At 31.5% G+C, this 21529-nt stretch overlaps 1 protein-coding gene and 2 pseudogenes across 1 annotated transcript; all 3 read right to left on the bottom strand.

Annotated features, from left to right (window-relative positions):
• Positions 1-10133: 10133 nt before the first annotated feature.
• Positions 10134-16013, bottom strand: LOC111296345 (receptor-like protein EIX2). Its single transcript, XM_089768946.1, has 2 exons — positions 15623-16013; positions 10134-12884 (listed from the first exon to the last, which is right to left on the bottom strand). The coding sequence occupies exons 1-2, from the start codon at positions 15982-15984 to the stop codon at positions 10202-10204; spliced, it is 3045 nt and encodes a 1014-aa protein (XP_089625072.1). The 5' UTR covers positions 15985-16013; the 3' UTR covers positions 10134-10201.
• A 1332-nt stretch (positions 16014-17345) lies between these two features.
• Positions 17346-18445, bottom strand: LOC149515524 (peptidyl-prolyl cis-trans isomerase 1-like; annotated as a pseudogene).
• Positions 18446-19139: 694 nt separating this feature from the next.
• LOC149515523 (ethylene-response factor C3 pseudogene) lies at positions 19140-20049 on the bottom strand (annotated as a pseudogene).
• Positions 20050-21529: the final 1480 nt, after the last annotated feature.

The following is a 21529-nucleotide window of genomic DNA, read 5'->3' as shown; positions in this document are numbered from 1 at the left end:
TTTATAAATTTTTGCAAAACATAATCCATACATAGTAAATTCCATAATCATTCCAAAGCAACATTTCATATTCCAACAAACAATAGTTATATAAATATATTATTATGAAATCATATTTGAAAATCAAAACAATGTCAAACCATATTCCAAACTCATAACAAAGAAATCATATATATATTTTGCATACTCAACCCGATTTACAAAATAAACAAACAAAACTATATATATTATATATTTCAACTCTAAATATATTGAAGCTAACATTTATAGACATAAATTTCAAAGGGATATCAAATTACTTACATGATGTGCTAAACCAAAACTTAAGCGGTAAATCACTCAATTTTTTTAATATCCTAACAATTCAAGAAATATTTAAAAATCAAAATTTAACCCAAAAACATAAATTTAACAAGGTAAACCTTCCACAGATTATTCTAAGCAAATTGGGTTATGTGGCAACCTTTTCGACAATTCGAAACTATTTGAAAATATTTTTTTTAGTATATAAAACAAATTTTCTTTTAATATAGCAAAATGCCTAAAATTGAGTATAAATATGAAATTAAGGATTAAAACATAAAAAAAATCAGTAGGAATTTAAATTTTTACAAATATTTAATTTTTAACATTTAATAGTAATCATTTTTTTTTTATAAATCTAAATATAATTTAATAGTTCTTTAACAATGCCAATAACATGAAATTAATACAATAAAAATATATTAAAATAAGTAAAAATTCATTAAAAATAATATAACTAAAATTCAAGTATTTATAACTAAGTACATCAAATATTGGCTAAAAATAATTTTTAAAATAATTAAAAATGAGAATTTCTAAATTATAAAATTTTCACATTCCATGATCATTTGACTTAATTTGAGCCACAAAATCTTGAATATACTACAGTTCCTAGTGACAAAGAAAAGCATTAATTTAAAGAAAAAATGTAATACTACAGCTTAGAATTTTGTTTTGGCAAAAATGATTTTTAGAAGCCTAAGTTTTGAAGTCTAAAACTTGACAAATTATCACAAACAGCCCAGATTTTTTGAGTTTTTTTATTCATGAAACCTATTTTGGGGCTTTGATTCTCTTAGCCTATAAATAATTTGAACAAACCAGTTATATCACTAGAAAGTTCACATTTTGTACTATCAAAAGCACCTAACTTTTGACCAAATTGGCCATTGGAGTAGGGAATTCTGGTGGCTCAAAATTAGGCATTTGTAATTGCAAGAAACCTCAAAAATCAGAAACTTGAAACATTAAATTCTCCTACATTACTCAACTAACACACATACAATTAGAAAGATCTTGAAGAGACATTTCCATTGGTATCACAATTTTGTAGGATTGTCACCAAAAAATTGTCGGAATATTTTTGAAATTGAAAAAATATAAAAATATAAGTTGGAGTTTGTAGAAAATTACATAAAACATGAAAATTCTAAAAATTTTAAGCAAAATCTTACCTAAATCAGTGATTTCTAAGATTGATTTGCCCTATCTCTTCCTCTATTCTTCTTCTCAAGTATTTCTTAAAGTTTTCCCTTTTTTTCTATCAGAGAAAACTATCAACAAAAGTTGTTGATAAGTTTTCTTTTTATTTTCTTCTCCTTTATTTTTTTTTAACCAATGATACTTATTGGTTGGGTCACTGATATAATAACTTGGGCTTAGGTATTGCACTTATGTTGTCAATGTGGTCAGGTATCTTTCCTCCCAAGGAATTTCTTGATAAATTTAACGATTGTAATCTTGTGAGACTAGCTTGTTCTTTAGGGATCTCTCCAATGAGATTGTTGTACCCAAAAAAGAGTAATGTCATACAAAAATAGTACTAGGGAAAAAAACATAAAAGGTGAGTTTGGTGCAAATTTCATATGAAATGATCCTCTTATATATATATATATATAAGTAGACCTATTCAAGGATCGAGTTATCTGTCTAAACTCGAAGGTTTGCTCAAGTTTTGAAAGGGTTTGAATAAAAAATTAAAACTTGTTAAACATGGTTTGGACATAATTTTTAGATCCACTTAAATTTTGAATTGAATTTTAGACAAAAAATTTAAAACCCAAGTCCAGCCCAATTGAATTCACATAAATAGAAATTTTTTATTTTTATATATATGTAAATTATATATAAATTAATTTACGTATGTATAAAAATTATAAATATTTTATTAAACGTAATTGTTACTTTTATATAATTTTTATTTTTAATTTTTATAAATATAAATATATATTTTAATTTTTATATATATGTGAATTAAATATAATTTCATTGAACTTAATTTAATAACATTTTTTTCAAATTTTTGTTATAAAAAAAGTTTAATGAGTGTATTTGGGATTTATTTTTTTAATTTAAGTTAGGTTTGAAAAAATTTTGAGATTCGAATTTCAAGTCTGCTAGGTCTAGACAAGCATATAAGCTATTAATACCGAATCTGACCTGAAACCAAACCGATCTTACCCATGAACACCTTTATACATGAGTCTTGGATATTGTGTAAAAAAAACACAATAGTAGGGGGTAGTTTTATCTAAATTAAAGCATAAAAGATGTCATCTTGTGCAAATAACTAAAAAGAAAAAAGATCATATAACAAATTAATTGGATATTCAAATTGATAAGGTATTAGCTAATATTATTTCAATTTCAGTAATCAAAATTAAAATTCCAATGACTCAAATAAAAAATATTATCTTAAATTGGCGATATTTTAATTTGTGGAGATAAATTTCAAGGATAAATTTGCTATGTGATTTTGGACTAGTTATAGATTAATATTTGGTTTGAATCATATAACATTTCTGGTAATTATATTGTATGGTCTTACTTAACTCCTAAGAAGAGATTTAAACATTCCACCATAGAATGTCTACGTTTTCCAATTCTTTATCAAAGCAACTCCTTTCTTTATCAATTATTTGTTAGACAAAAATAAATAAGCGAAAAAAAAAAAACAATAGAAAAGAATTTTAGCTTTGAGGCATGAATAACATTTTTTTAAAGGCAATTATACCTTTAGGATACAACAAAGCCTTAAACTCTCCAATCAGAAATAGTGAAAATAGTCATACTAAAAGATTTATTTATAATGAATGAATAGACATAAACTTCTATTCAGATAGTTACGATCTTTTGTATAATCATGACCTTTATGAATAATAATCTATTTATATTCAAATAGTTATGACCATTTGTCATATGATATTTGTTTCTGTTCAAACATAATTATTTAAAATATGAATAAAATTAATACAAAAATTAATTTTATTCATCAATAATTAAATCTTTCTATCCAATGTGAAATTTACCATATTCTAAACTACCAACAATCCCCCACTAGTTTGGAATGTGGTGTTTAATTTTTACCTTTCACACAAATAAATATTATGAATACAAGAATGTATCTCTCGATTTAAACCTTCAATTAGCGTATATATCTTAGAATTCTAACAAAGTTGATAGTGTCCGCAGATTAAACCTTAACTCCTAGTGTTAGAATTAAAAATGTAACACACATAATACTTATTTATTCTTCTGTTAGAGGTTTATAACTGCTTTTAGCACTATTATGGTCATGTGCTTATCCTATTCATAAACATTTACAAGAGAAACCCCAACAATTCTTTTTTTTAAAGCGGCACCACTTCTATGTTTATATAGGTAGAGTTTCCATTATGTCTCAATTGCTTTAGACATTTAAAACTCCATTAAGAGAATAAAAACTCATCCTCCCACGCAATAGATCACACTAGTTTCTAAAATTTGAATGGATTTTACTAATGTTTAATAGACACATAACAATAACTTGTTTTCATCTATTAAACTTTGTAATTAGAGGTTACTAATTCAAAGTTGGGTTCCTATTATTGGTGTCTAATAGTAAGGGTTTAAATCCATTCTACTTGTAGTACTACTAACCAAATATCTTGGAATTTAATTTTCTTTTATGGTAATTACCCCCAATTGAGATCCAATTGAGATTGAATCTTTAATATAATCACTTCAATCTAATATGTCCAAATTTTTCATTTTGCATATCATTTATATGCTCCAGACATTATTACCTCATTATTATCATTTTAAGAAATAGTTAGTTTTGGTTGTGGCCACAACTCTATATTCATAACTTTCAACCATTTTATCTCCATACTTTTATACATCCTTAATACAATTATAATTCTAGTACAATTGGAAAAACTCAATGAATAAACCAAACTATTTTAGTCCTTTTTAATATATTTTTTAAGGACTTTTTTATGGCTTTAATTTAATAAGTGTTTAAACTTATTAGCTTGTATAATTTGCTCATAAAATTATACTAAAATCGTACAACATGATGGTGGTAATTTTTTTTTATTTCTTTTGATTCTTATCACCCCCACCATATGCAAGTATGCATTCCTTTATTAAAGAATATCTCATTCAACTATCAAGATATCATATATATACTTAATCAATTTGCCATTTCATTTATCTTTTTACTATTTAGTGGTTTTTTTTTTTTTAAGTAGGAGGCCTCCAAATCCACCCTTAGTGAAAGATAACTAGCCGATATCTTAATATTTCAATAAAAGTTTTAAAACTTTTATATTTTAACTCATTATAAGAGTTTGCATCAATAAGCTGATTTTAAATATAATCATGCTTCTATAGTCTCTTTTTAAGACTTTTATGTCAATTCATTTTATATGAATCTATTTCATCATGGACAAATTTTTTTTTTTATTACCATGAACAAAACCATTTCCATCAACCAAATGGATTAAAGAGCATTCCTTTTGCTATTATAAAAGTTTTCAAAATTAAAAGATTTTTGAATCACTCATGCTTCCAAAGTAAATATACTTTGAAATTTTCACTATATAAAACCATAGATGATAAATCATTTCTACAATCTATGAATTAGACCATATACATAACAAAAAATTACCACAATGTGATCAAGATTGTGGAATCAATTTTGGCTTATGGCTTTTCTAAGCCAACCATAATAATCTACCTCATACCTACAAATCATTTAGATTTGGCTATTAAAATTATCTCATTTATAATGATAGCTTTTAATGAAAACCAACTATCTCAAATGTTATCATGAGTTTTCAATGCATATAGTAATGGTCCAATGGCCAATTCCAAGTTCATGATTATTGAAACCTCTAAACTTGATTTTAAACTTTTATGAGAACTTTATTTCTCCACCATTGTGCAACTTATATATCTCTGTTATTTACCACTTTTAATTGGTTATAATATTTTTTCGATATATAATGAATTCAAACTTTACTCATAGGACCAATATACCTATGTAAAATAAGAGTTCATAATATATTTAACTCCAATTTTAATTACTTTCACAATCATTTTGTGATTAATACGTTCATATCGAGATCACCACTCTCAACAATAGTAGGAATTTCGATAGAACTTGGAGGTGAGCCAATATTTAAAGATGCTGAATTCTTGGACTCCTCCACAGAACTTCCTTTGGGATTGGAGTTACCACTGCGATGTCTGTAATGCCTGGAACACGATGACGTTCCAGATACAGAGTCATTATCCTTCTCAACAGAAAATGCTTGAACAGGAGTGGTATTTTGATTACCGATTAAGACAAGTTGTTCCACAGCATGAACCACACCCTCTCTAACAAACATTTTGGAGAAGGTTCCAGGAAGCTTCTCCATGAGGATCTCAGCAATTTGGAGGGAAAGAACCAGGACATATGGATCTTTCCATGCTATAACACCAGCCAAGAAACTTGATATGTTTGTCCCACTCAACCGCTTCTGAAGCATCTTTGCACTGCTGAAGTACATCAGTTTTCCAATAACTGAAAGACATTTGTAGCGAACAGTGCTATTGACACTAAAACTATAGATATGTATGAGAACAGGAAAGAGATCCATTCCAAACTGCTGAAGAAGTTTGGGTTGATCATTCAACAATTTTCACTTGGGCTGAAACCTCAGTAGCGTTTCCATTGGTGTCTTCTTGCTTGCCAGAGCTACTAGCAGAAGACTTCTTCACAATAGATCCTTTCAAAAATATATTTAAGCTGGCAGGGAGGGAGATGGTTCCTTGTGGCAATGGAGGAAGAAGCTCATTTGCTAGATTGTCAATCTAAAAGATCTTCTCTGCTGGTCTACTTAAAACTGGCGGAACAGATGAGTTGGAGGAAACGCCAGAACCTAATAGTATATCTTTAAGTATGCCACTGATCGCAAGCAAAAGTAAAGTTTTTTTTTTTTAGAGGAGACCCCCTTGCACATGCTGAAAAAAGTCAGCCTGAGTAACAAGTCCATGATTGCACAACTCATCTAATTTATCAGGGGAAGATGCAAAGGTTTCAGCAATGCGAGTCAAAAACATGAGTGTTTCTTTTGTAGAGAATCAATCCGTGAAGCCACATTAACTTAGAAATCTCTCCAGTAGCCACACTAGCAAGCAAATTCATTCCAGCATCATTCCTAACTGGTACGCATGCATTTGCTTCAGAGTACTTGACACAACTTTCAATTAAAGCATTAATGGAGCTGAAAGAAGCCTCCAGCAGTTTCCCTGATTTAAGTTCATTTCCAAAGATGGGGAAGCCATTTTTGTAACTTCAGTTGTTTTCCTGGCATCTTCTCCAGTTTTACAATTTTTATTTTATTTTATATGGAACAGCTGTGTGTGAACCATCTCCCTCATCAGACCCAATCAGCATATCTTTCAAGTTATTGTTCTGCCAAGATTCAGTATTCACATCAGCGATAATATTTGTCCAGCAAGTATCACTTTTCTCCTTCATGTTACAATCTAATTGTTCAGACTTCTCTGAAAGCATAGGAGAAGAAGCTCTGCTCAGACAGAATGATCTTCAAGAGATCATCCGCTGGCACTTTGTGCCGGACTTCTACCTTGATTTGGGATGTTAACAATGAACTTATGACTATTACCCTCAGCCATAAGAGCATCCATGGCCTTTTCACATGTTAAACCAGACTGATATTTTATGCAAAAGCAGACTTGCTTGCAGTCTCTCCTTGAGCAAGCTTAACCGAACCAGTTTTAGAAACAGAAAGTTAAGGTACTGAACTCTTCATGGCAACCTCAGATGACCCAGAGTACTTGCTTTCACTGTGAGAAACTTCAGTAAACCAAGGTCTTGCAGACCAGGTAACAGCCTGATTTGAACCAGACTTAGCATCCATCTCAGCATCAACTCATTTTTTTTTTATATATATCAACTAAACTCGCTTTCTTCTGTATTTTTATATTCTTGTGACTACGCAAATGATTCACAGACTTACCAATGTTACACATCTGTAGAGCTGTAAGATTTATAGGTAGCTTATCAAGTGCTCTTAGTAAGGTTAAAAGAAAATCGTCAACTGATCTGTCATCCTTGGCCTCATAGGTTGTTCTGTTTCCATTACCGTGGCTAATGCCTTACAAGGAGACGCTCCACCATATGGTTCATGACCTTCACTACCTTCTAAACTCTCCACGTGCTCACATTTCTTTTGGGCAGTGACAGTTTCCCACTTAGGTTTTTGTTTCTCATTATGACTGGCATGACTACGTGCATCAGTCTCAACATCCTTTTCATCTTTCACTGCATCAACATTTTCCAAAACCATATCTTTAGCAGAAGCATGCTTCAGCACCTTTGACTCATTTAGCCTTTTCTAATATTAATCTCCAAATCATGCCAATTTCTTTTCTTTATATCTTCCTTAGGCAAAATTAAATTTTCTTATATAATTGCCTTTAAATTGTTAGAGAAAAATACATAAGAGAAAAAAAATAATAGAAAAGAATTTTGGCTTTGAGACATAAAGAACATTTTCTTAAAGACAATTATACCTTTAGGATACAACAAAGCCTCAAACTCTCTAATCAAAAATAGTAAAAATGATCATACTGAAAGATTTATTTATAATGAATGAACAAACATAAACTTATATTCAGATGGTTATGACCTTCTGTATAATCATTACCTTTATGAATAATAATTCATTTATATTCAAATAGTTGTGACCATTTATCATATGATATTTATTTCTGTTCAAACATAATTATTTAAAATATGAATAAAATTAATACAAAAATTAATTTTATTCATCAATAATTAAAATTTTCTATTCAATGTGAAATGTATCATATTCTAAACTATCAACGTTATTCCTTTCATCTATGTTTGGTTATCTGCATATGTTTAGAGTTTCCAGAAACTGAACCCTTTATTTTCTACGATAAACAATCCTTATGAATTTGATTAATATGTAAATGTTACATATTATAATGATTTATCATTCAAAAACAAAAGAATAAATAAATAAATAACAAAAATAGTCAAGAATGATTCGGTTCTTTTTATTTGTTCAATATGAAATCATGGATTTGTATGCAAAATTATTATTGACCAATATTTTCCAGGCCTGAAAATTTTGCAACAATCATGTTCCATTTGGACGGCCTCTCGGACGTCAAAATGAATAGTTTCAATGTGATTCGATGAAAATCTTTATTATTATTCATTCAAATGAAGCATTATTTTATGATGGTTTAATTGGTACAGGTCAACTATTTTCTACATTTGGTCTTGTAAAATTATAGTAGAGCATTCAGTTACCCCCCAAAAGGTTTCCAAATTTCAAGTTTCAACCTATCAATTACCAGATAAGCAAGCAAATTAATCAGTGAATCTTCTATTTCTATATTTTCTGGTTTCAGAAAAGCTCGTCAAAAAATGATTAATATAACAGGGCTTTAAAGTTTAAACTTCACCCCCCCCCCCAAAAAAAAAAAAAAAAACTTGGTCAAAAGTTTTAAGTGAGAGTTCTTAAATATTCAATTTTAATAAAATGCTACTTGCTTTTTCTACTGTGTAGAGTTTAGGGTTGTGTGTAATTTGAACTTTTATTCTAAAATCTTGTTATTGTTCATAATTTTTGGATAAAAATAATGATCGGTGAAAATTTATCCATTAATTTGTAAATAATATATATAATTCTTATAACTTTTATAACAAATTCAAATACAAATTTATTCTTTTAATTTTATTTTTCAAAACAATTAAAAATAATAAAAATGATTTAAAATATGCTAAAAAAAAAGAAAAGAAAATGCATAAGCAAAAGGATAAAAATGAAAATAGCCAAATAGGGATAGCACGTAAAGACCTCCACTTAAAGACGGCAAAGGCTCGAGTAAAGACTAGTTTATATTCGTTTTAACTTTGATCATATTATTATTTTTTATACTCGATGCCAACTTGATATATATATATATATATATATATAATCTGTATTAGGTTTACCTTGACCAAGAATCAATTCAATAATATAACATTAATAATTATAATTTTGAATATAAATTATATCTTAATTATTAACATAAATTATTAATATAACAAATAAAAATAAAATTAAATAATATATATTCTTATATATATACCTTGAGACGAGGTAGAATAAAGTATCTTAAACCTGGTTTCGACTCGATTTTGATCTTAAAAAAAAAAAAATCATCCTACTTCGATCCGATTTTGATTTTAAAAATTGTCCCTATTATATTGATGGATTGAAACCAATCAAATATGTGTTATTTTGACATCTCAACCTCCAATGACTTCATTTTTTACAAAATTTATTTTATTAAAAAAAGAAAAAATAATAAAATAAAACAAAGGAAAGGAAAGGAAAGGGCTGAAAAAAAAAAGAAAAAAAAAACTAAATGGGATGCCACATGAACACTTCTACTGCCAATTTAGTTCTCCAAACATAGATAAAAAAAAATAGATAATTAAAAACAAAAAAAAAGCCAAAACTTAAAAAACAACCCAAAAAAAAAAAAAAAAACAAATTAATAGGGGTGCCTGATGAATACATCCATTTAAGGATGACAACTTGTCATGACATGTTTTTATTCACCCTGACTTTGATTTATCTTTTTAATAATTCAATCCAACTAAAAGGATTTATAAAAAAAATTGTACCTTCAACCCAATTTAAATAAAACTTGAATACACATCTATGAGTCAAATACATTAACACACATAATTTTATTTCATTTCAATAAATTATAACATAGAATACCACATCCAAACCCGAATACATGGATTAAGTAAAGAGCATACAAATAAAATTATTATATTACCAAACACACCAAAATGAGCTACCATTTCAAATAATTACATACCAATAGTAGCCCAAAACACGTATAGCTTGTCACCAATTTGCTCCAATTTTTGATAATAAGCAAACCTCCAAGACCTGATGAAAAACAAGGGAGCCACTACTCCCCAAAACCCCATCACAAATCCAAGCACTATGCTTACATAAAGCCAATTCAACTTAGACCTTTTCTTTCCTCCACTGCTACCTCCATTTGTGACATCAGGTGTTTCACCATTTCTGCTACAAGTTTTAGTGACAGGAGGTCCGCAAAGATGATTGCCAACGTAAGAAAACTTGTCAAAGCTTTGGAGCTGGGTGCTTAATGGGATTTGTCCTGTCAAGTTGTTGTAGGACAAGTTGAAGTGATTTAAGAAATTCAAATTGGAGAAACTTGAAGGGATTTCACCATGGAATCGGTTCATGGACAAGTCAAGAGATTCCAAAACCTCCATACTGCCAATGTTCTCTGGTATTTTTCCTGTTAGAAAATTCCCCGACAAATTTAATGACCGCAGCCCCATAAGACTACCAAGTTCTTTGGGGATCTCTCCTGTGAGACTGTTAACTGAAAGGTCTATGATGGTAACAAGTCCTAGTGTGTTACTGTATGCATCTTCTCTTCCTTTCATCACCAATAATGCAGCCAAAGGAATCAAGTTAATACGGTCGAGTTCCCAGGCGAAGTTACCCACATATTGGTAGAGGGTTTTTGTGGCCATGGCACTTAGGTTACTAAAACATTTTGGAATAACTCCTGAAATGTTGTTATAAACAAGATCCAAAACTTGAAGAGAATTAATAGCACAAATTTGATCAGGAATATAGGCTTGAAAGTTATTTGAACGAAGGTTTAGAACCACAAGGTTTAAAAGCTTGTCTCCAATCCATGCTGAAATACTTCCCGTCAATTGATTTTCACTAAGATCAAGAATAATCACCTCAACTAAATGCTGCAATGTGGATGGTACTTCTCCAAACAGGTTATCGTTTCGAAGGTTTAATGACCTAATGCTACGCATAGATCCCAAAGATCTAGGAATTTTCCCAGTTAGATTGTAGTTTCCTAAATTTAAGACTTGCAACATTTGCCAATTTTCCCAACAATTTGGAATTTCACCTGACAGAAGATTTGATTCAATGTCAAGAATGGTCAAAGCTTCCAGTTTAGTTGAGGAATTACAAAGAAAATTGGAAAGTGATCCTGAAAATAGGTTCTTAGACAAAAATAAAAACCTCAAATATGAGATTGGCAGTGGCAATGGACCTATGAATAGGTTGGAACTCAAGTCAACCGTCCTCTTCATCGGTAAATATGAAATCTCTCCAATTAGTTGGTTATGGGAAAGGTTTAGATATTCCAACTGAGTCGAAATGTTCCAAAACCAAGTGGGAATGACGATTGAAATTTCAGCATGGGAGATATCCAAACGAGACAAGTTTTTTTGGAATTGTAGCCACTGAGGAAATTGCGGACCAAGATGCCAGTTACGCAATTCAATACTTTCACAGTGGAAAGGAGGAATCCAACTTGGATTTGGTTTAAACGTTAACATGTTGTTAGATGCCCTAAAAAATCTCAACCTCGTGAGATTAGAAAAGTGCATTTCTGATATATGTCCTTCCAACATATTGTTGCAAACGTCTAAATGTTCCAAATTCCCAAGTTGTCCTAAACTTTGAGGAAGAGTTGCATTCAATCGATTGTTTAAAACATCAAGAAATTTCAATGATGACAACTTCCCTATTGAGAATGGAATGGGACCAGAAATGAAGTTTCCAGAAAGGGAAAGGTATGCCAAATTTTTAAATTGGCCGAGTTTATCAGGTAAATGGCCAGAAAGTTTGTTAAATCCCATGTTTAATGACTCTAATCGATCCAAACTACATCTAGACAAACTTTCTATGATTTCTGATACCTCATGAACAATTCCATTATTTGACAAATCCAACTCCCTCAGATTGCAAAGACTTTCCAAATATTTTGGTACTATAATTTCAAGCAAGTTACCTGAAAGATCAAGATGAGTAAGAGAGCTCAAGTTTCCAATGGCACTTGAAAAATTACCTTGCAGACCGACGCTACGAAGACCAAGAAATTGAAGCTGGTTTAAATTAGACAGCCAGTTGAGTGTCGATGATGAAGAGAATGAATTCCAACTAAGATCAAGAAATTTGAGAGAAGACATGTTTTGAAAACCATTGGGAATCACACCTTCAACTCCATTAAGGGTAAGATCAATGGACACAAGACTACGAAGACTGAATATCCATGTAGGCACCAAAGACAACTTGTTGGCAGACAGATCGAGAACAGCAAGAGATGTGTAATTAACACTGATTGGAGATGGATCATTATATAGATAGCATCCTGACAAGTGTAACTCTGCCAATAAAGGAAGTTTATTTGTTATCTGCAGCCAATCAGTTGCTTTACCAAGATCTGCATGACTCAAATCAAGATACTGCAGAGACGACAGACCAGAAACCCATTGAAGAGTTTTATCTTCAAATAGGGAATTGTGTCCAAGATCAAGATAATGCAGTTTTGAGAGATTTCCAAGATTATGGGGAATTGCTCCTTGGAAATTTGCCCAAGAGAGGTTAAGATATATCAAACTCTTCATGGAACCAATGAATTCGGGAATTGCCAAGCCTCCAAAGTCGTTGTTGCTTAATTCTAGGAAACTGAGATGTTTCTGTTGGGATTTGCCTTGAATCTCAGAATCCCACATCAAAAGTTAAGTGAGTTTGAGTTTGTCTTGTATCCCACATCGGGAGTTTAGTAAAGGTATAAAGGGTTTCACCCTTTATAAATAAAATGTTTTGGTTTTAGTTTAGTAACTCCAGAGAGTTAGACACCAAGAGAATAGCTAAGTGAGTAGGCTATTAAAAGGGTGTAATTGGGTTTTGGGTTAAGTTTTGAGTAAAGAGTTTTAGGAGACTTTTCTCATTCTAAAAGTCTCACAATTGTAAAGATTTATTTGATAGTGGATTAGGTTTGGAGTAGGTCATTTTGAGTTGGGCCGAACCAAATATATTTGTGTGTTCTTATTCTTGATTTGAGCTTGTTATTTTGTGTGTGTGGTTGCTGCGCGTGGGATGCCAGTTTGAAGCTTGGAAGGGTCAATGAAAATTGAGGCTACAGCCCATCGCAAGTCCTTTTTCTTTTCAACTAAAGGACAGACCAGACAGAGCTTAGCCCCTCTCTTTTACTTTTATTGATTCTATCTCCGATCCCGATCCTTAACTTAGTACAGTCCAGCCAGCCTGATAGTAAGTCATTCGGAAAGATAGGGAAGCGTGTTGTAAGACAATCAATCAATTCCTCACCTCAAGTGCGGTGCGTTTCAATATGCATCCAAACCTAAGGCCTATGTCCTATAGTTAGTATGTTTCGATCTAGAGTTATCATTCTTCGCTCAATGGTTTCGAAAGGAAAGCAAGTTCTGAAGCCAACGAGTTACATAAAAGGAACGACTGACTAAGAGTAAGAGAGGGAAGATCATTTGTGTGTTCTTATTCTTGATTTGAGCTTGTTATTTTGTGTGTGTGGTTGCTGCGCGTGGGTATTGTGGTATTTCCCAACAAGTGGTATTAGAACGAGGTTCGAGGTTCGTGGGTCCAAGAGATCGTGAAGCAGTGTTTGAAGATGTCTGAAGAAGGTATGTCTGGTATGTCTATGCCTAAGTTTGAGATTCCGTTATTTGATGGAAAGAGTAATTTTATGTTATGGCAAAGTACGATTCAAGATCTGTTAGTACAACAAGGGTTGGATCAGGCATTAGAGAGTAGTAAGCCTTAGGGAATGTCTGATGCTAATTGGAATAGGATTCAGAAGAAGGCTGTTAGTACTATTAGATTGGCGTTAGCTCTAGAAGTAAAGTACAGTGTGTTGACTGAGAGTACTCCAAAGAGTTTGTGGGATAAGCTTGAAGGTATTTATGCTTCGAAGTCGTTGACTAATAGATTATGTTTGAAGATGGATCTGTATTCTCTGAAGATAGAAGAAGGTATGAGTCTTCATAATCACTTGAATGAGTTTAATAAATTGGTTTCTCAATTGCTAGCGATTTCTGTTGATGAGTTAAAAGATGAAGAGAAGGCTTTAATTTTGCTGTCATCTTTACCCAAGTCTTATAGGCCTTTAGTTCAGACTGTGTTGGTAAGCAGGTCTACTTTGAAGTTGGATAATGTGACTGCCCTGTTGCGTGAGAATGAAAGGTTTATGGGGGCTTATAACTCATCACCTGAGGGGAGTACACTAGCTGTAGAGGGTTTTGATCAAGGGAGGACTCAAAAGAGGATTGATGGATCGAGATGGAGATCTAAGTCAAGAGACAGAGATTACAGTGATGTAGAATGTTATTATTGTGGTGAGAAGGGACATATCCAAGTACGCTGCAGGAAGTTGAGAAGGGATATGGCTGCTTTCAAAAGGGCGAATGATGAGAAGAAATCAGATGAAGAAAAGAGTGATACTGCTGCTGTCGTGTCTGATGATGATGATGTTGTTTTGACAACTTGTGTGGATGAGACTCAGACTTTGAAAAGTGATAAAGGTTGGGTTTTAGATTCAGCTGCTACAGTTCATGTTTGCAATGATAGGAGCTGCTTTGTGGAGTTGAATGAGAATGAAAAGTATGGGGATATTGTGGTTGCTAACGAAAAAAAAGTGTAGATTCAAGGCATTGGGAGTGTTCGCCTTAGATCTCACAATGGTGTTATTAGGACATTTCGTCATGTAAGGTATGTACCAAATTGTCACTACAATTTGATTGCTTTGGGTGAGTTAGCTTCTCGGGGGTACACATTTTATGGTAGTAATGATTGGTTGAAAGTGTATAAGAATGATAGTGTGATTCTACAAGGGAATAAGGTCAATCACTTGTACATGTTTGATGGAGGCTTAGTTGCTGGAATACTTGTGATGAAAGAAAAGAAGAAAGGTAAGCATGTTAGCTTTGCAGATACTGTTGAAGTGTTTGGAGATTCAAGTCAAGGGAGGATTTGTTGGGATTTGCCTTGAATCTCAGAATCCCATATCAAAAGTTAAGTGAGTTTGAGTTTGTCTTGTATCCCACATCGGAAGTTTAGTAAAAGTATAAAGGGTTTCACCCTTTATAAATAAGATGTTTTGGTTTTAGTTTAGTAACCCCAGAGAGTTAGACACCAAGAGAATAGCTAAGTGAGTAGGCTATTAAAAGGGTGTAATTGGGTTTTGGGTTAAGTTTTGAGTAAGGAGTTTTATGAGACTTTTCTCATTCTAAAAGTCTCACAATTGTAAAGATTTATTTGATAGTGGATTAGGTTTGGAGTAGGCCATTTTGAGTTGGGCCGAACCAAATATATTTGTGTGTTCTTATTCTTGATTTGAGCTTGTTATTTTGTATGTGTGGTTGCTGCGCGTGGGTATTGTGGTATTTCCTAACAGTTTCAACTCGATCAAAGAAGGATTTATTTTGCCTCCTAGTTTTGACCGAATGTAAACATCCCATTCAACATCCCATTCAGCATGCGGTGCATGCACATCAGGTCTACTTGAAAGAAGCCCCAAATGCAGCTCTTTGACATGGCCAGTCAAGTTATTGCAGAAAACACCAAGCCATTCACAGCAATCCTCACCTTCAACCCAAGAAGATAGCCGGTTTGATTGATTAATAAGGTCTTGCTTGAACTTCAAAAGGGCTTGTCTCTCACTTTCAATGCAAAGCACATTGCAATTCCCATCGCAAAAGCTAATAATGGTGACTGCGATGACAAGAAGAAATCCAAATGAGGAAATTGTAACCGCTCTCATGGTTGCATACCGATCATTGCTACCAACACCTAATATATAAAGTTAAAGAAAAATATCTTCCATCACATCAAGTCAAGTCAAGCAAGTCTATGGAGTTTGAATTTTCCACAAAAACCAATTTCCAGCTTGAATTTTCCACGGAAAGCATTTATGGTCCGTTTAAATTCTACTATTGTAGACAGAAGAACAAAAAAAACTAGACAAATAAATCAACTCTATGGAGTTAGAATTTTCCACAAAAACCAATTTCCAACTTGACTTTTCCACGGGAAGCATTTATGGTCCATTTAAATTGCATATATGGTCCATTTAAATTCTACAATTGTAGAAAGAACAAAAAAGACTTAACAAGTAAGTCAAGTCAACCAAGTCTATGGAGAATTTTCCACAAAAACCAACTTGAATTTTCCACGGAAAGCATTTACGGTCCATTTAAATTCTACAATTGTAGAAAGAAGAACAAAAAAAGACTTGACAAGTAAGTCAAGTTCACGGTCAAACAATTAACTCTTTATGTCTTAGAAAACAGAAAAAATGAAAAAAAATGAAAATTTAGAAAAAAATAAAATTACAAAAAATTTAGAGAAGCTAAGACTCTTTTTCCCTATCATTTTTATGCTATAGTTACTTTCTTTTTTTTCTTTTAAATCAAGTTTTAATATATGTATGGCGCCTAAAATTAAGAAATTTGTCAAAAAAAGAATATTAATTGAAATATAAAAGTGGTTTTATATAAAAATCTATGAAAGTAAAACGTTTAATTTTGCAAATTACAATTTCAGTTTTATCTTTCATAGTTAACACAATTATTTTTTTATCCATTAACCTTTAATACAATTTTAATTACCAAATATTAGTATGATTTTCACAATTCATAATTATAGGTGTTAAAATTTGAATTTTAAATTTATTGAATGTTATATTTTAAAAATAATTGTACAAATCAATTAAATTGAATTTTAAATTTTTAAAACAAGATTTCAATGCGTGATTTGATTGTACTTAGTATGATCATATAGTATCACCAAACCCTTTTTTTTATATCCAACTAGCAATGGAACTAACCCCTCATAGAAGCCATGGGAAAAAAATTCTTTTAAATTATAAAGAGAGAATTTACAAATTTTAATAACGTGTTGTATTTTGATTGATTGAATCTACATTTGATGTAATAAAAGATGTAATAATTTTTTTACATAATTGAACGATATTAATTTAAGTAATTATAATTTTATTATTTCGTATTAAATGATATATGAACTCGAGTTGTATAATTTAAATGATATATATTTAAATATAAAAGTGTTAGGCTAGTTTTGTTTTGCCTTATACCACCAAGCAAATGGGGTATTAGAATTTTGACAGGCCTAAACAACCCTGCTGCTGCTAATAAACAAAATAAAGCCTTCCCCTTCTCCCTCCTTCCTACAAATATCTTCTACATCTATTTTTCCTCGCCATGCTCTCATCAACCTCTCTTAAACCCATCGCCAATTGCCAAAATCCTTTATTTTCTTCATTTTTGAACCAACACCATCTCTTTTTTCCCTTCACCTCCCTTTCCCACATTCTAAAACACATCTCAGCGATTCTAATCCCCAGCAACCCCCCAAACCTCTACAGCAACAACTTTACTAACCTTTTCGGCCACCCCCATCTCCATTGCCTGCCCGATTCCGTTCGCTTGACCCATGAATAAGAGTCCTCGACTATGTTCTGTTAATTGTGATCAAGTATAATTCAAGTATCACGCGATGGAAATAAAATTGTGATCCAAGTATAATATAAATGAAATTGATCAGTTCCTCTCCTAACCAAAAATGTATAATCTGATAAAACATGACACTGAAGCAATTTTTCCTTCAGGAGTGCCTCAAATTTCTATTGTAACGTACATTAGCAGTGACTAACAAAGTGGACAGAGTCCAAATTGCCATGTAGAAACATAAAAAAAAAAATACAGTACTTCATCATTCCCAGGTTCTCCATCAATTTCTTTTGGCTGACCACAGTCATCGATCACAACTGGTTGCAAAGTCCTCCCACTGTCTGAGCCAGCTTTTTCCATCTCCTTGACAACGCTTATCCATCCACTACTTTACCAAACACAACTTGCTTTCCATCAAGCCATGGAGTCTTCTCCGTGCGTATAAAGAATTGGGAGCCATTGGTGTTTGGTCCTGCATTGGCCATTGACAAACAACCAGGTCCAGTATGTGTAAGCTTGAAATTCTCATCTGCAAATTTCATGCCATAGATTGCTTCTCCTCCAGGGCCATTCCCCTTTGTGAAATCTCCACCTTGACACCTGAAGCTCGGGATGGTTCGGTGAAATGCTGAGCCTTTACAGTGCAATGGCTTCCCAGACATTCCGTAACCCTTTTCCCCAGTGCAGAGTGTTTGTAATTATATCGTGGGCTAACACAGTCAGTCAATTAATCCGGATTTAGGTCAATTAATGTCAAATTACAAATAATTATAGTGGTATCATATTGTAATATATTCAAACATATAGTACGATATTAATTAAGTATGATCCCAATTTAATTTTGTATTTGAATCATAATGTGATGGATCAATTTTGACTAATATATATATATATATATATATATATATGAAGCCGGTCCATTAGATTCTATAACTTTAATTTGATAGGTAAATAGCAGTTCTCACTTTTTTTATTATGCAAGTCGTTGATTGAGCTCGATAGGCAGCATAAAAAAGCTCATGATGGTAAAAACACATCCATGGGCTTGGATTTAGGGGGATTGAGTTCTCTTCCACATTAAAAACAGTGTTAGTTATAAATTACGATAGTGATTCGGTGAGTTTTCAGCCACATTCAATTAGAGCTTCATCTGATTCAAAATTGGGTCCAAATTGCCTTGGCAATGGCACATATTGCTCAAGGAAAAGCTGGTTAATATTCTACTTTCACGAAAAAGGATGTGGTGAGATATGGACAGAAATCTTATAAATTCGAAAAAAATATTTTCTTTTATACCAAGAAAAAAAGAAATGAGAATACAATTTGGCGCAACGACCTTTATTTTCAAGTGTTCTTTTAAGCAAAAAGGAAAATAAAACTACTACTAATATATGATTAACATAGATGATAACTCTTTATGAATTCAAAATAACTAGAAATTGTTATCATATATATATGTATATATAGAAGAATGAAAATTTGTAGAAATGTTCAACTAGTATGTAATATTATTGTTGGCTAAAATTATGCATAGCACTAAACTTTGATTGTACATCATCTCAAAGATTTACAAATTCACAGACGATATCCAACAAAAAATTTGGTCCTCCTCCACTATCTCAATTGAAAAGGGAGAAGAAACAAAAAAGAGAAGAAAAAATGTTGGTGTTTGAACTCAATTATTCACCAATAAGGAGTTGCACTCTCAGATATACTTAGAAGCTTCTCCAAATAATCAGCTCCTAAATCCTCAAACACCAGGATATTTTCCCTCCCCATTTCCTTCTTTCTTGATCTTCGTGTTCCCTGATCTTTTGCTCTTCATGGAGTACCTTTTCTAAATTGTCAAAGTAGGTGAACAACTTTCTTCAAGTCCATAGTTCATTTCTTGAAGTGAATCATAAACTGTATCCATTGGAAAACCGAGTATCACCATCGGACCTCGCATTGCGAGTGTAGCTTGATCATACACTAGCTGTAGCCTCAGCTATATCCAAGGTTCCAGGCCAAAGCCCAACACCATTCCTTATGGAATCCCTTATCTCAGCTGCCTATTTTCCCCATGGCCTCTCCCTAACTCCTCTATACTAAACCTCCTTTCCTGTCTCATCTCCATTTGCATTCAAGTTCACTTAATGATCCTTTCTAAAACTATTAACAGATGTGGTATCAAAAGTGTTTTCCTATGCTTGATTTAGGACTCCCAAAGGAACATTACACGGGAGTCATTTCCATTGAAAGGGTTTGGTTATGGAGATAATTGAATGATTCTAGTGAGAAATTTTTTGAGAAATATAGGAAGAAGAGGATTCAAGAGACAATTGGAGATTTGGGTATCGAAAAAATGAAGAGTCCATGTATGAAAATCAAGCCATTCTTATTATGGAAACGATTCTTCTTCGATCTTATAATTAATTCTCTTTGATTTTGCTTTTTGGTTTTGGTCATAGGAAATGAAATTTGAAGCTCAGTGTTATATATACAGTAATTACAAGCAAGGGAGGGAAAGGCTATATTATTCAAATATTTATTTTAAAAACGTTAAAAAAAAAAGAAAGAAAGAAAGAACAAATTAAAGAAACGATGGAAAGAGAGTAAAATTATATGAACAAGTTATTAGCGTCGAACATCATTATTTAGTCGTTAATAGTAGAATCAACAGCTGAGTCAAAAGGAATACTTGTCGGGGCATTGTGGCCAGATCAAGTTAAAATTCCCTTACATCACCCATGATGTTTCACTTTTATGTCCTGCCTATAACTTATATTTTTAGCTAATTAAAATAGTAAATCACTATGCTTAGAATGATCAATTACAATGTTAATTACCTTTTATTGATGAACAAGATTTGATTAATATAATCAGGTTATAGTTGAGTTTGTCGTAATTTTATTTTTATACAAAATAAATTAAATTTGAGAATTAAAAAAAGAATTACAAGTGCATAAATTTAAATTTTAATCCGATTAGAAGTACTTTTTAAAATATTTGTATAAATCACTTAGATTAGACTTTGAATTTATAAAAAGATTACTTTATATATATATATATGCTTTTCATTTAAATTATATAATATAATCATATTATTGACAAGGGTTAATTTTAATTTTTCACGTACCACTAATAAGTGAATGCTGTTTAAATAAAAATTTACCTATCTAATAATAACGTATAATATAAAATAAATAATCAACATTTTTTAAAAATATTATTTTATGGTGTGATTTTAATAAAATAAAAAGATCTATTTTTACATTGAATAATTATTTCATATAATCCTTCTTTTATTAATTATGTCAAAATTTATCATAAATAAGTTTCTTAAACTCGCATAATTGATGTTACACTAACTTTTTGAATTGATAATAAGATGTAAAAAGTCAGTGGTCACTTTCTAGGTGCCATTATAGGTTAGTTTTACCTCTTCCCTCAAGTGCTACCTTTTTTTCTTTTTTTTTTTCTTCAAATTCACACCCTACATAACCATAACCTTCCAGCCTTCATCGGATGATTTGCCACTCTTTAATTAGTCTCTAATATTTTGTTGGCCAAAACTTTGATTGTTCATATATACATTGGTCATTATTTTATATGTTTTTATCCAATACTAGAATTTGATCCCACTATTTATAATTATTTTTAATAAAAATAAAATAAAATTTTAACTTACATATTGAATCTTATAAATATATCAAAACTAAAAATATTTAATTTATTATGGTATCGTTTTTTGTTGTTGGCTTTTTTTGCTATGATGTGTACTTTTATTTTTTATTTTCAAATTATAAATTATTTGATCAAATCCAAGATTTTTTTAATTTATTTTAAATCATAAAC

The sequence above is a fragment of the Durio zibethinus genome, chromosome 12, assembly GCF_047325235.1.
Source record: "Durio zibethinus cultivar Kanyao isolate XHJ-2024 chromosome 12, ASM4732523v1, whole genome shotgun sequence".
Classification (NCBI taxonomy): Eukaryota; Viridiplantae; Streptophyta; class Magnoliopsida; order Malvales; family Malvaceae; genus Durio; species Durio zibethinus.
This window is presented reverse-complemented; position numbering and strand designations above follow the sequence as displayed.

Bases quoted from the DNA above. Each gene is read 5' to 3' on its own strand.
- LOC111296345 (XM_089768946.1), bottom strand. From the start codon at position 15,984: ATGAGAGCGGTTACAATTTCCTCATTTGGATTTCTTCTTGTCATCGCA. The intron at 12,885-15,622 runs GAAACTGTTAGG...CAAATCCCAACA, and splicing joins AATCCTTCTTTGATCGAGTT to GAAACATCTCAGTTTCCTAG.